This window comes from Typopeltis vanoorti, chromosome 6, assembly GCF_054136105.1.
Source record: "Typopeltis vanoorti isolate ZY-2024b chromosome 6, IOZ_Tvanoo_1.0, whole genome shotgun sequence".
Lineage (NCBI taxonomy): Eukaryota > Metazoa > Arthropoda > Arachnida > Uropygi > Thelyphonidae > Typopeltis > Typopeltis vanoorti.
In genome coordinates, this window is record NC_143554.1 from 34,377,211 (window position 1) to 34,393,813 (window position 16,603).

A 16,603-nucleotide genomic window follows, 5' to 3' on the forward strand; every position below is an offset into this window, starting at 1 on the left:
AGAACCCTAGCTGGCAGAGTGCTAGGGTTCTAACAACCATGAAGAGTCATTTCATATTGAAGGGAAGAAAGGAATAAGGTGATGTACCTATTCGTCACCAACATGTGAAATCACGTGATTTATATGTAAACTTTTCCAACTGTTCTCTTCTTCTCTTCCGCTCATCATGGGTTGAGTTCTTCAAAGACGAATTTTTGCCATTTCTTTCTGTCTGCTTTCTTTTTTATGGTGTTCTATTATAGAGTTTAAGTGGGTGCTTTCTTTAATGTTGTCAATTGATTTCTTTCTTGGTCTTCCTTTGCTGGGTTGTCCTTCAATTCTACGATTTAATCATCATAGTCACTCTTTCTAGGTTCCTTCTAGAAACATGTCCAAACCAGCTTAGTTGGCTCTTTTGTAGCGCTTTAATTATTGTGTCTTTAAAGTTAAGTTCTTCTCTGACTTTTTTCATTTGTTTTTCTTTCTGTCCAGTTTGTTCTATTGATTTTTTTAGGCATTTCATTTCAAAAGCTTTGAGTTTATCCGTTTCTTTTTTCCTTAAGATCCGGCATTCTGAGCCATAGAGTACTGTGGGAATTATCATTGTTTTATATATCTTTAATTTGAGTTCTTTGCTTAATGTTTTATTGTTCCATATTTTTTGTAGTCTGCCCATTGTTATCCATCCATTATTGATTGTGTGTTTGATTGTTTCGAAATAGTCTAGATCTTCAGTGATCATTGATCCTAGGTAATTGAACTGCTTTACTTGTTCTATAGTATTGTTTCTTATTTTCATTTGGATTGCTTCCCTTTTTCTTCCTATTACCATTAGTTTTGTTTTACTAAAATTGATTTTCATATCATATTTGTTACTTGTTTGATGCAGCTTGGTCAGGATATTTAGTAATTTTTCTGCTGTCTGTAGTGATAACTTTGTCATTATCATACTTTAAATGTGTTATATTTCTTCCATTTATAGTTATGCCTTCACACATCTGTAGTCCTTCGTCTACTACTTTTTTTTAGGTATAGGTTGAATAAATATGGTGATAATGGACAGCCTTGCATAACTTCTTTTTTAATTGCTATTTGATCTGTTTCTATGTTTTTGTAATTCACTATTCCAACTATTATACAAGCAAAATAGTTACCACTTGAAAAATTAGCATGTTCATAAAAGAAAAACTAATTTTCTGACATATAATAATAAACAAACTCATCCTACCAGATGGATTGATTACCCTATTATCAGAATGGAGTCTCCTTTTTCTGCCATGCGCAGAAGTGTCGAGGGATCTCGCATCTGTGGTTGAACTATACAACGAACAAATAAACAAACTCATCCCACAAGATGGATTGATTACCCAATTATTGGAATGGAGTCTCCTTTTTCTGCCATGTGCAGAATTGTCAAGGGGTCTATCATCTGTGGTTGAACTATACAATGGATTGTGTACACTCTTCTGTCCTGAACCAACATGAAGACAAGAGTATACAAGAATTTGAAAATGGAAGTTGCTTTTCAAAAAGCGACTTCTGTAGTTTACTGCTTAGTTTTGATAAGGATAAAATTCAATTATTGAAAAGCATGAGAATGTTTTAAAAAAGAATCAAAGTTGAGTGGCTTTCAGAGGTGAACTGCAGACAAAATGAGTATGAAGAGAGAAACCAAACTTCAGAGTTTCAGTAGCAGGCCCTAAAGAAGACGATGATTTTTTTTTTAGCTGGAGAGGCACTTGGTGAATGTGCCCACAAGAATAAAAAAATCAAAACATGATGCACTCAGAAAAAAAAGAAAGAAAGTGTATCGAAAATTCTTGAGAATTTAATCAGCATGTGCTCTGAGAGAATACAAAAAAATTTAAGAAAGCAAACTAGTTTGTAAAATTAGCTGAATAAAGTCATGGGACAACTTCAGTAAAGAGTATAGAAGGTAAATATCTGGAAGGTGGCAAGAGTCATTTCATGTTGAAATGACTCTTGCCTCCCTAAATATTCTGGAGGCTTTTGAAAAAAAGATTAAAAGGAATTAAAGATGATAAAGAAGACAAAAACTGAATATAACGATATCTTAGATGTCTGGAGGACTTTGAAAGACTTAAACAAAACAAGCAGTGACAGAAGAATATTAGAAAATTTTCAGGAGGAATGCAAAGAGGATTACATATCAATACTTGAGGTAGAAAAAGGCATCAAAAATTTGAAATGTGGAAAGGAAGCTGGAGTAGATGATATCTAACGAGAATGGAGGTATAAACGTTTTGCAGTGGCTACACTGCTTAATTCAGAGGGCCTGGTCAAGAAGGTTGAATTCTCGATGATTGAAGTAGAGCTTTCATAGTATCCATCTGTACAAAAGGGAATAAAACTGAATGTGAGAATTACAGAGGAATTTTTCTTCTAAATGTTCAAGGTAAGATTTATGCACACATACTTGAAAAGAGGTTGAGAAAGATTGAGGAAGAGAAACTTGGAGAAGAACAAGCTGAGTTTAAGCCAAATAGAGGTTGTCGGGACAGATTTTCACTTTGCGACATTGAAATGATGAGAAAATGACAAGAATCTGTACTAAAGTTTGGTAGATCTGGAAAATGGGCATAATGACAGGTTGCCAAGAGAAAAACTGTTTAAGATGCTACAATTATATGGTGAAAATTAAATGTTATAAAGAGCAATATAAAATCAGTATTTAAGTAATTAGTCACATTTTCTCTACTGTTATTCATCTGTGTGGAACATATTATCAAAGCAAGTGGTATTAGTCCTAATGATAAAACTGGATATATAACTCAGTTCTTTGCTTTATGCGATAATGTTATAATTCTAAACAAATTCAGTACATGTCTCCAGAAATTGAATATCTGCTATAATATATTTGGTATGAAAATCAGCAGTAAAAAAAAGACAGATTATGAAAATAGGCAGGAACATAGAAAGCATCAACTGTATTCTGAATGGAGAAGCACAGTAGAATAAGTAAAACATTTCAGCTTTTAGGCACAATCTTTAGTGAAAATGGCAAATTATATATAGAAATAGATAACAGATTATGGTAGACAGTCACTTGAATAAATTTATATGGAATAAGAGAGAAATTGTCACACTACTCTAGATGTCAGTGTTTAAACTAATTTTAACTTATGGATCTGAAAACTTGATTAGAAATAAAATACTTAATTAAAGACTGGAGACCACATATAAGCGGTCTGAGAAAGATTACGGGAGTGGACATTGGGCATCAGTGGTGGAATCGTATTAAAAATTAGGCTATTAGGAAGGACCTTGACAGTGTTATCATTCATGAATGTGTGAGCAGAACTGATTTCAGGTGGTATAGTCACGTAAACAAAATGGGAGAGGAAAGGTTTGCATAACAAATGGTTTTTTTTTTCTGAATGAAGACCCAGCAGAAGACAGATCTGGGTGGATTAATAGAGTAAAAGGGGTCTTAGAAGACCGAAATAGGTTTAACAGTATTGGAGACTTGTCAGATAAGATTTATTTGGAAGGAAATTGTCAATAGAAGGTTGGGTTGGCAATGAGAATACATAGTTCATGATGATGATGATATATTTATATAATTGCTGCTTAAAGCAATGTTATTAATAATTGTGGTTTCATGATAAACTTCAAGTTTACCTATATGCATCATTGGTACTTGTTTAAATGAAACATGCATATTATTATTATACGGATAAACTACTTCATATAATGAAATGAAATTATCAACATGATAAAGCTACATTATTACTAGCTTTCTTTAGATAATCATACTCTATATTCATTTGCTGTTTTTCAGAACTCCAGTATTATCAGATCATATTTGCTCACCTTGCTAAGATATATCAACCAGGTGTATATAACATGGTGCACAGTGCTACTACTACATTGGATGAAGAGTTAGAGGTTCATGAAAATGAGGTTGAAGAGCTGTTGCATAACCTGGATAAGAATTTGTCAATAGGGACAGATGGAATATCAGCTGAATTGGCTAGGCCTTTAACATGTTTGTATAACTTGCGTCTCAGCTCAGGAATGATACCACAGGAATGGAAGGATTGTACGAGGATGGTGCAAAAACTACCGACCTATCAGTATCTTTGGTTTGGTAGTGAAGATTTTACTGGAGTTGGTAAGAACTTGCATACAAAAATGGGTAGACACACAAGCTATACTCTGGATTTACTAAAGGAAGGTGATTTTTTAGCGATTTGCTCATATTTTATAACAATATTACAGCCGAGTTGGATAAAGGGAATGGATACTCTATCATAATGTTGGATTTTTCTAAGGTATTTGATAGGATATCACACGAAAGGCTGTTGCATAAACTGGACAATATGTGATTGGAATGTAAACTCTTGACCCGGATCATGGGATGGTTGACAGACAGATATCAAAATGTGGTATACAGTGGGTGTGAATCAGCCAGATTTAAGGTGATGCAGTTATTGAGTGGTGTACCTCTGGATTCAGTCCTTAGGCCATTATTGTTCAATCTATACATTAATGACATGAGGCAGGGTCTAACATCAGATGTGCAATTGTTCACTGATGATGCAAAGATAGGCAGGGCTACTGATATTCAGCACTTACAAAATGATTTGAATAGGCTGGAAATTTGGGCAAATGAAAATGGCTTATGCACTTTCGCATTATGAGATTTCTGGTGGCATATATTAGTGGGATTGTGCTACAAGAAACTGAGGAGGCAAGGGATATTGGTGGATAGGAATTTGAAGTTCACAGGTCACATAGCAAAAGTTACAAATACAACTCAGAGGATAATTATGATGTTAAAGTGAACTTTAACAGGAGAAAGAGGGGTGATATGATAGAGGTCTTTATAGACCTCTATTCAGAAGTTTATACTTTTGAATGGGTGTCATATGATATTGTCTGATGAAATTTTTTGCTATATGAAAGGCGGGGAGAGATCGGGGGGGGGGTCCATGGAAGGTAAGTTTGTTCACAGTCAAGAAAGCGGTAGGAGCTGAGTTTTTGAGTGCATCTAGTGTGAATGAATTTAAGGGAAGGTATGACAGTTTGTTTGGATGATTTATTACTTTCCTTGATGAATCCTTGACTCCCTGAGGTCTCAGATAATAATAATAACATTTTTTTTGTATTTAATGCACTTTTAATTGCGTCACTCCACCTAGATCTTTGGATTATTTTTCATTTCCAGACTTCCTATCACTGAAAACCTGTTTTGCTAATCTTTTCTCTGTCATTCTATTTAAGTAGCCATACCATCTTAGATTAGCTCTAATCACATATTCTTAAATGCTTACAAAGTCAAGTATCATTGAATATGATACTTGAATATTGAAGTATCTTATTATATAGGCCGGCCTGGTAGGCCGAGTGGTTAGCGTATCCGCTCTCCAGCCAAAAGGCTGTGGGTTCAAATCCCACTGGGGGCATGGATGGTCATGATAGTTGCAGTTGGTGGAGTGGTGGGGACGGACAGTTGTAGAGTAAGTGCCCTCCCTCGATGAGTCTTTGGACTCCCTGGAGGTGTTATGTAATAATAATAATAATATGCTACAGATTCTCCAATGAGAATACAGGTGATGTTTTCCATGTATCCTGCCTGTTTTTACAGCTTTTTTTGTTGAAATTCATGTCAAATTTTTAATGCAGTTATTCAGTTTAATTCATTAGTTCAAGAATTTAGGAATATAATATCATGTATCATGTGCAAAAAAAAAAAGCTGAATATCTCCAATTTTGATTTAAGGTTTAATACAACTTTTCTTTGGAGTGTGATTCATATACACGATGAATAACATTGGAGATGGCATACATCCTGGTCTTACACTTGATTTTACACCAATCTTCCTATAACTCTTTCAGTTCTAACAGCTGATATACAACTTAAGTATAGATTATATATTTGTATTTCTTATTATTTCTATTAAAATTTCTAAATTAAAAAATATAAACATAAATGGATGGACATGTTCAAAGAATGAAAATAGAAAGATTACCAAAACAAGCCTTAAAGTACAAGCCATCAGGAAAAAGAAAACCAGGACATCCTCTCAAACAATTCAACGATGACTTCTAAGGCCAGAACAGGTCACGCTAGGCCTAAATCCTTGATATGCATGATGATGATAGTGATATTTCATATTATATGAATCATATAATTATGAATAGCTTTTCTCATATAATTTTTTTTTTTTTTTTTCAAATCTACAAAAATTAAATAAATATAAACCATTGCTATGTTCTCATGATTTTTCAATAATTATATTTTTAGGGGAAAAAATTGATTACAGAATAAAACTGTGAAAAAAAATATCAAATATAGGTACCATTACTGACACCCCAAAAAAAAAAAAAAAAAAAAAAAAAAAAAAAACTTTTATATGTTATAAAATAATACACTTTATGTTGTTACAAAATAACTACAAGTTTTGTTAGATAATTATTCTTTCTTATTAATTTTTGTTGTAAAGTTTTCTAGGATTTGAAGTGCTCTATTGCACTTTGTTTTCATTGGTGTATGCCGAGAATAACAAACAGTAAAAGGCAATGTAATCATAAATATACTGACTTTTTAAAAGTATGTTGCATACATATGCCCCTTGTCAATGATACACACACATACACCGACTTTTTAAAAGTATGTTCCTTACATATGCCCCTTGTCAATGATTACGTAGTTAAAGAAAGACATTTCATGCATAGGAGTTCGAGCAGCAAAAGTGTTATATTTTTATTATCATTTAGTAAACATGAATATTAAAGTTACATCCAGAGGCTGAATTCAAGATTGCCTTCATCTCTGAAAGAATCATCATCTTCACCATCAAATTCCTTTTTCTTTCTTTTTCTTTTTCTTTCCAATCTGGCAGAGAAAACTTGTTTTGCTAATTTTTTCCTCTCCCATTCTGTTTAAATGACCATACCAGTTGAGATTAGCTCTGCTAACACATTCCTGGATGCTTACAACGTGAAGTTCTTTCCTAACATCCTCATTTTTAATATGATATTGCCATTGATGTCATCTGTTCAATCATCTAATCTTTCTTGGGACTCTCATATCTGTGGTCTCTAGTCTTTGGTCATGTCTTTATATGCTAGTTTTACCCAGCTATCAGATCTGTGAGTTAAAATTGGTTTGAACACTGTCTCTTGTATACAGCTAATTTAGTGTTTTGACTAATTTCTCTTTTATTCCATATAAATTTGTACAGTGGACTCCTACCATACCGGCTTTGTTGATTCTGTTGTTTATTTCCATATTTAAATTACCATTTTCACTAAAAATTGTGCTTAAGTAGCCAAAATGTTTTACTTGTTCTGTAGGGTCTCCATTTGCGATGTAGTTGATGTTTCAAAGTTTCTGTCTATTTTCATTGTCTTTTCTTGTTATTGCTGATTTTCATACCAAATTTATTACAGTAGTATTCAATTTAGTCAGGGAATCTTTTAGCGAATTTATTTAGAAGTATAACATCGTCCGCATAAAGCAAAGAGCGACATTAACATCTCCAATTTTGATATCAGGTTTAATGCTGCTTTCCTTCATAATATGATTCATATAGATAATGAATAACAGAGGGGATAATGTACATCCTTGTCTCACATCAGATTTAACATTAAACCATCTTCCTGTACTTCCTTCAATTCTAACTGCTCACTTACAACTCATATAAAGACTAAGTTGCTTGATATAATGTCCCATTGACACCATAAAACTGTGGAGTTTTGAATAGCTTTTCTTTTGGCGCCTTGTCATATGCCTTTTGCAGCTTTCTTCTTCTTCTTTGAGTGCCATCTCCTATCGGAGGTTGGCGACCACCTTGGCAAATTTTGAGCGATTCTCAGCTATTCTGAGCAGTCTCTCAGAGTTCATACCAGTCCACTGTCTGATATCTGCCAACCAAGATTTTCTTTGTCTTCCTTGTCCTCTTCTTCCATTTATCTTCCCTTTTATAATCAATTGAAGTATCTTATATTTTTCATTACGAAGTAGGTGACCAAGATATGCAGTTTTCCTTCTTTTTATGGTATCTAAAAGTTCACATGATTTCCCCATTTGTTCCAGTACTTCCTGATTAGACTTTTTTGCTGTCCATGGTATTTTTAACATTTATCTGTATCGCCACATCTCAAAGGCTTCAAGTCTTTTTATTGATGTTGTTTTTAAGGTCCAAGTTTCTGCACCGTACAGCAGTACAGACCATACATAGCATTTAACCATGCGTGCTCTAAGTTTAAACTGCGGTTACACAGTGTTGATTTCATCAAGAGAAAATTTTTTCTTGCCATTTCAATTCTAACTTTTATTTCCATTTCTGGATTGCAATCTTCATTTAACCAGCATCCGAGATATTTAAACTTTGCTACTCTTTCTATTTGTTTCCTATTTAAAGAAAGTGCTAAATTAAGAATTGGTTTCTTACTTATGACCATGAATTTAGTTTTAGTGATATTTATTTTTAATCCCATTTTTTCACTCTCTGCATTTATTAGTTCCAAAAGATTTTGAAGATCCTGAATATTGTCAGCCAGAAGAGCTGTATCATCGGCATATTGGATGTTACTAATGATTTCACCATTTACACTAATCCCTTCCTTTCTTCCTTCCAAGACATTTTGAAATATGGCTTCTGAGTAGATGTTAAAAAGAAGAGGTGACAGCACACATCCTTGCCTTACTCCTCGTTTGATGTTAATGGAGTCTGTAATAATGTCATCACCTTGAACAGATGCCTTTTGGTTCCAATATAAGTTTTCAATGATCCTGATATCTTTACCATCTAATCCAATTCTTTTTAATAGTACAATCATTTTAGCATGTTGGACTTTGTCAAATGCTTTCTCGAAGTCGATGAAGCAAATGAATATTACCTTGTTTTGGTCAATACATTTTTGAAATAAGATCTGAGAACAGAAAAGGGCCTCTCTTGTTCCCAAGCCGTTTCTAAAGCCGAATTGGGTATCACTGATGGTGTCTTCACATTTTCTGTATATTCTTTTTTGAATTATTTTCAGAAACATTTTGAGAGCGTGACTCATTAGGCTGATCATTCTATAGTCATTACAAGTTTCACATTTACTTTTTTAGGTAGCATGATGAAGGTCGACTGTAACCAGTATTGAGGGATTATGCCTGTATCGTAGATCTTATTAAATAGCTTTACTAATATGTTAATGTTGTCACCTTCTAATAACTACTATTTCTGCTGGTATTCCATCTGGTCCTAGGGCTTTACCATTTTTAGCTGAGTTTAATGCACATTCTACCTCTCATTTTAGAATGCATGGACCTTCCATATGTTCATAAGTATTTTCTGGGTTCTGTCTGTTATCAGTAAAGAGTTCTACATATTTCACCCATTCTTGTATTTTGTCATCCTTTTTGGATATAATTTCTCCCTTTTTGTTTCGAAGGATACAGAATTGTTTTTTCTTATATATACCTGAGGTCACTTTCATCTTTTTGTGTAGATTAAAATTGTCATGTTTTTCCTGTAGAATTTCTATTTCTTTACATTTTTCATTCATCCAGATTTCTTTTGCTTTTTTGATCTTGTGTTTAATAATTTTCTGAACCTCTGTATATTTTGCAGGTTTACAGAACTTAAATACTGATCTTTGTTATAGTCCCATGATTTCTCAACTATTTGTTGTAAAGTGAAAATCTGATCCTGACAGCCTCTATTTGGCCTGAATCACCTTGCTTCACCAAGCTTCTCTTCCACAATCCTTCTCAACAGTTTCTCAAGTATAGTGCCATAAATCTTACCAGGAACACTCAATAGGGAAATACCTCTATAATTCTCACATTCCGTTGTATTTCCCTTTTTGTATACAGGTACTACGAGCTCTACTCCAGTCATCTGGAATTCATCCCTCTGTCCAGGCTTTCTGAACTATGCAGTGCAGCCACTGTAAGACTCTTATACCTCCATACTTGAGCATTTCTGGTTGAATATCATCTATTTGCTGCCTTTCCACATTTTAGGCTTTTGATGAGTTTTTCTACTTCAAGTATGGATATGTATTCCTGATTGCATGCCTGTCGAGTGTTTTTTACCTCTGTGCTGTCACTGCTTGTTTCATTTAGCAATTTTTTGAAGTAATTATTCCTCACATCAAGGGTATCTTTTTCTCTAGTTTTTATGTTACCTTTATCATCTCTAATTCCTTTTACAGAACACTTTCCTCCATTTCTGAGCTTCTTCAACAATCTCCAGAATATATTGCCAACTTCTTGATATTTATTTTCTATTTTCTTATCAAAGTCTTCCCATGACTCATTAGCTAGTTTTACACAGTGTTTGGCATTCTTACATTTGTCTCTGTATTCTCTAAGAGCACAAGCTGACTTATTCACCAGGAACTTTGGATGTGTTTTCTTCTTTTTCTTCACTGCCTTTTTAACTTCCTGTGTCCACCATGAAGTTCTGATTTTTCTATCCTTGCATACAACCTCACCACATGCCTCATAATTTGTGAGATTTAATCGATCTCTCACCCTTGCAAGTGTTTTTTTTTTTCCCTTCTGGAAACTCTGATTTTTTATCCCATAAACTGTAAGAAAATCAATTGCTGAAATCGTACTGTTTCAAATAAATAATATATAGTGTTAGGGATCACAAGATGGCAGCAGTTGTCTGCCATATTCTCCTCCTGAGATGCTCATTAAAATCACTGACTTAGGCCAGCCATTCTGTGATTGGCTAAGAGCAGAGACTGTTTTTTCACTAGTCTTCAAAAAGGTTTAAATAGCCTCGCACACTCCCTCTGGAGAATAAAAGGTGTTAATGTAGAAAGTGGGATTGTGCTTTGCATTAGGGGAAAATGCTAAGGAAAGTGATCGGAGCTTTACCACGAGTTGCTTAGATTTGCACTATGTGCAGGTGCAAACTTGACTTACTTGTCTGTTTGCTTACTTGGGAAAAAGGATTAAAACTTAGCTTATAAAATTGCTTGGTATCTTTAAGAAAGGTGTTAATGTTTTATTCATTTATGTATTATTATTTTTTTATTCTGGTGTTCTGGATGCATTTCAACAAATTCATCTGACTAACTAAAATGAGTAACACTTCAAGAATGTGTAAAGTACACCACAGTTCAAGTCCTATATTAAGTGATGAAAATCATCTGTCGTCTTAGTAAAAAAAAGATATCAATGCTCTAATTCAGCGTGATTCCTGTAGTCATTAATTGTTGTCTTAGTTCTGCTATAGTAACAATTCTCTGTAAATAGCAAAAGGTATTACTAGATTGATTGAGCTAAAAATCTTTGATAGCACTATCCTGGTAGTACATTTGTAAACATACTTCTAATCATTCTTTACTTGTTTTGTATAATATAATTATGTTAATTATTTTTCTTAACAGCCAGAGAAATTTGTGAACTTAGGAATTGAACCACCTAAGGGAGTTCTGCTGTTTGGCCCTCCAGGCACAGGAAAAACATTATGTGCACGTGCTGTAGCCAATAGAACAGATGCCTGCTTTATCAGAGTGATTGGTTCTGAACTAGTTCAAAAATATGTAGGCGAGGTAAGAATCTTTTAGCATTTAGGGAAAAAAATTTGTTTCCATAGTGTCAATTTGTTTGAGATACCATACATCACATAATGTGTATTTAAACAGAAGTTTAATGACTCCAATATTTTGCATCTTCTCAGAAATTTGAGATAACAGGAACTTGGAATCTTAAAATCCATTCTTTGTACTCTCTTTATTCCATTAAATCATAATGATATGCATGTTTGGTTTATATGAAGTAAACTAACAGCATAATTATTGTTAATTTTAGTGACACTACTAGAATTATGATATTTTAAAAGAAACACAAAGGTAAACTTCATGAATGAAAAGTATTCTCAAATAAGGTAATACTGACAATTTCAAAATAGGAAATTTGACAGCTTCATTTTTCTGTTCTCCTATTGAAGATTCAAATACTGAAGAAGTATAGAAATTGTGGGAAGCTTTCAGTATTTACATTACAATGTCAGGCCACATTCTAATGTAAATAAAGAGTTTCATAAAAATAAGCAATTATAAACCTACAAGTTTCGTAAGTTGTCAGACTTACATTGGCAGGGGTACAAAATTTTTTTGTACTAGTACAAAAAAGTTTTACACTGTCTCTTAATGCAAAAATTTAGGGAAAAAATTTATTTCCATAGTGTCATTCTTGTAGATAGGGTTATATGTTGGTAACACGACTATTAAATTATTTAAGGAATTTACAACGTATACTGGAATATTAAAAGAAACATTTGTAATTAATAAATACTTCCTATATTTCAGCAATGTCACATTGCCATCTTCATGGGAACATACAACTATGGCATGTGCATGCAGGCACTACAAAAAGAAAATGAGGCAGAAGAGAGAAAGCTACTGTTTTTTCTAGAGTCATAAAGGTGTCCCCTATATTGGATTGTCTTGGCTGTTGGGCTGAAGTTCTCCAGATGCACCCTTCCCAAATTTGGGGCACTCTCATGCATCCAATTATGTTGAGGTTTGGAAAGTTTTTTTAGAGCTGAGGCTGATTCCATGAACAATCTTTCATATTTAAATTTGCTGCGGTGTATTAACGTGGCTTTCTTCCAATGTATTCTGTGGCGGGTATCCAGAGCATGGTCTGCAAGCCCAGAGTGGCTGTATTGGTGAAAACGGATGTAGTTCTTGTGTTCTGCCAAACTGCCTGTTTGGCCAAAGTAGACAGTTTGCAGCTGCAAAGGACCTGGTATACCCCAAGTAGGTCTAGGTGAAGTGGCTGATCTTTGGTGGAGCAAATAAGGGATGCCAATTTCTTATATGGTTTGTAACGAGAAGTCGGATAATATTTTTTAAGATTTTGGTTAACTTTTCAGAGGCGCCCCAGATATAAGGAATGGTGATGGATTTAGTGTAATCTTTGTTATGAAGGGGAGGGGGGGTTGAGGTTAACTGGTTTTAATATTTTTTGGGGGGTTGTAGCCATTGGCTAAGAAAATGTTAAGGATGTGGTTAGGGCATTGTCACCTGAACAAATTAATTTTGCCCTGTTATATAGTGTTTTTATAACCCCATATTGTTGTGGGTGGGGAATTGCTGGTGAATGTATTATCTGCTTGTATGGATAGGTTTTCTGTAAACAGAAAAAGCCAAGGATCCATCTGGCTGGCGAGTGATTAGAGTGTCTAGGAAAGGGAGACTGTTGTTTTCCTCTTTTTCCAAGGTGAACTGAATTCTGGGGCGTTGGTTGTTTAAGCGTGTTAAGAAGTAGAGTGTATCAGAGCCATGTGGCTAAATAGCGAACATATCATCAATGTAGCTAAGCAAAACAAAAGTGGTTTTTTGTGGGGCTGAGTTTAAGGCTTTCTCTTCAAAAGTCTCCATAAAGAAGTTGGCAAGGGATGGGGAGAGTGGTGAACCCATGGCTGTCCCGTGTATCTGTTTGTAGAATTTTCCTTGCCAAACGAAATAGCCTAAGTTCATTGTGAACTGAAATAGGGCTGAGATATCTGGAGGAATTTGTTGTTTTAAGGATACTTGCGAAGGATATTTGGCTCAACACGGGATTGAAACTGACCACAGCATCCTTTGGTCCAAAACGCGCCTCTTACATAGATCCCGTTATAGGTTCGAACGTTTGTTCAAGGAAAGCGTGGAGGCCTTGCTCCATCATCCCAACCTGAATCGTAATGACTGCATATCTATATCAAAAATCTGGGAAAGCCTAATCAAGATTACTCATTAATTTTTTTTTTTTTTTTTTTTTTTTTTTTTTTTTTTTTTTTTAATAGCAAATTCAATCATGTTTCTACTTCAAAATATTTCGTTTCATACTTAGTGATATAACATCACGCGGCATGTTCTAATTTCAACGATCTATTGTTAGTATTCTAGCTTGTATATTTTTTAAACTGTTCTTGTAATACCACCGACGATGGTCTGCTATTTCCAGACCGAAATATTTGGTTAAATAAATATCTTTCTTGTGATTACGTGATTATATCATTCAGTCTATATCTGGAGGAAATTTGGCTTGAATGAGCTCTAAGGTTTCCCTGAGTGGGACATTTGTGAATAGAGAGGAGAGGAGATGTCAAAACTGACCATTATGTCACTATGTTGGAGTGAGAGGTTTTCTATACTGGTTTTGAAGTGGGCTGAGTTTTTTTATATGTGATGGTGTGTTGCCAGTATAGTGTGTGAGCATTTTGGCTAAATGTTTGGCTAATATGTATGTGGGGGAATCAATGCCATCCACTATGGGACGTAATGGAACATTTTGTTTATGTATTTTTGGAAGTCCATATATTTCGGGGGGGTCTAGAGTTAAAAGGTTTTAGTTTGTTGGTAACTTCCACAGGCCAAGAAGTGACCTTCTTAAGGATCCTTTGGAGTGTCCTAATTTGGAAGCTGGTGAGATTATACTCAATAGGGAGGTAGCCCGATCTAACAATAAAGCATCAAGCTTACCTGTGTAGTCAATTTAGTTGAGAACCACAGTGACATTACCTTATCTGCTTACGTGATTACTATTTCTTTGTTTTTCTTCATTTCTTGTAGAACTTTATATTCTCCTTTGAATAGGTTGGTTTTTTGGTCGTCTTGCTTTGGTGAGAACACAGCTGCATCCAGTCTGATATTGTTGGCAATACGGTTTGGAAGGTTGCAGATACCACATTTTATCTGAATCATTATTTCTTCGGCCGGTATTTTCTTAGGAGTTATGGTGAAATTGTGGCCATGTGCCAGTGCATTGAGTTCCTCAGGCTTCAAAATAACGGAAGAAAGGTTGACTACAGTTTTGAGTGGTTGTTGAGGTTCGGAGGTAGTGTCCTTTTTCAAGTTTTCAAATTTTTTGATGTGCCCACTTCATATCTTTTCAAGTTCTTTTGCTGCCAAAGCACACTAGACATCATAGAGAATCGTCCAAAGGTCATGGTTCAGTGTTTTGGAAAGCTCCTCCTTTAGCGTCCGAATAGTTTTATTTACATCAGCCAGGAGAACATGAGTAGCGGTAATTTGTTCTCATGTAAGGCGAAGCTAGCACAGTTATAAATGTGGAGAGTTTTCTGTGAAGAGAAACAATGCTTTAATTTTACACAATTTGGGATTACCTCATTATCCCGGCAGTGTTTTAAGAGGGGTTCCAACGATTTAGTTGTCTCGATATCTTAAGCTTTAGTTTGCCGTATTGGCTGGCCTTGCATGCAATAGAATCTCCGTGGATGATCATAATTCTTAGTCATTGGTAACACATGACTATTAAATTATTTAAGGAATTTACAACTTATACTGGAATATTAATTAAAATAAACTTTAATAAATATCACCTATATTTATTAAAATTTTTTATTAATTTATTATATTTATTAAAGTTTCTTTTAATTAAAGCTACATTTAATGGCTACAACCCCCAAAAAATATTAAAACCAGTTAACCACAACCCCCCCCATCCCCCTCAATTCATAACAAAGATTACACTAAATCCATCACCATTCTCTATATCTGGGGCACCTCTGAAAAGTTAACCAAAATCTTAAAAAATATGACCTGACTTCTTGTTACAAACTATATAAGAAATTGGCATCCCTTATCTGCTCTACCAAAGACCAGCCACTTCTCCTAGACCTACCTGGGGTATACCAGGTCCTTTGCAACTGTAAACTGTCCTACTTTGGCCAAACAGGCAGGACAGCAAATGTCAGGATTTCAGAACACAAAGACTACATCCTGTTTCACCAATACAGCCACTCTGGGCTTGCAGACCATGCTCTGGATACCCGCCACAGAATACGTTGGAAGAAAGCCACGTTAATACACTGCATCAAATTTAAATATGAAAGATTGTTCATGGAATCAGCCTCAGCTCTAAAAAAAACTTTCCAAACCTCAACTTTGGATGCATGAGACTGCCCCAAATTTGGGAAGCATGCATCTGGAGAACTTCAGCCCAGCAGTCAAGACAATCCAATATGCCCATTAGGGGGCACCTTTAGAACTCTAGGAAAAACAGTAGCATTCTCTCTTCTGCCTCATTTTCTTTTTGTAATGCATGTGTCATAGTTGTATGTTCCCATGAAGATGGCAATGTGACATTGCCGAAATATAGGAGGTATTTATTAATGTTTCTTTTAAGTAATATTCCAGTATATGTTGTAAATTCCTTAAATAATTTAATAGTCTTCCATAGTATCAATTTGTTAATCCATCTAATATGTGTAATAGACTACTACTACACATATTGGATCTTATCATAACTTCACAACTGGTACATACAAATAAGAAACCAGAATAAAAATGTTAAATTCATTACTGTATATGTATTGGAACACTGCTAGTTATTGTCACGTTCTGTGGCATCATGGGTGTCATATCTTAAGTCCATGGCAGTTAGATTTTTAATGAAAGCAGATCATTCTTGGTGTAAGATTAAGCCTTGATTTTTTGTTACATTGTGTGGGGATCCTAAGCATTTGTGAGGTCTCCTCAAACTCTCTTTTAAAACAATCGTGATCAATAAATGGCATTTTTGTTTGTTGCCAAACTACTTGATGACCTGTGATAGTTGCATGGAATGCCAAGCCTGATTTTTGCTGGTTTTTTTTTCCCAATGTCTTTTACATGTAGGAGGTATTTA

General features: G+C 34.6%; 1 protein-coding gene across 1 annotated transcript in view; it reads left to right on the top strand.

Moving 5' to 3' along the window:
• The window catches only part of Rpt1 (26S proteasome regulatory subunit Rpt1), a 138,567-nt gene that overhangs the window by 68,966 nt on the left and 52,998 nt on the right, over nucleotides 1-16,603 (top strand). Inside the window, exon 6 of the mRNA XM_090394746.1 lies at nucleotides 11,350-11,514. Within this exon, the coding sequence (XP_090250872.1) occupies nucleotides 11,350-11,514 (165 nt within the window). The remainder of the gene's footprint in view (nucleotides 1-11,349; nucleotides 11,515-16,603) is intronic.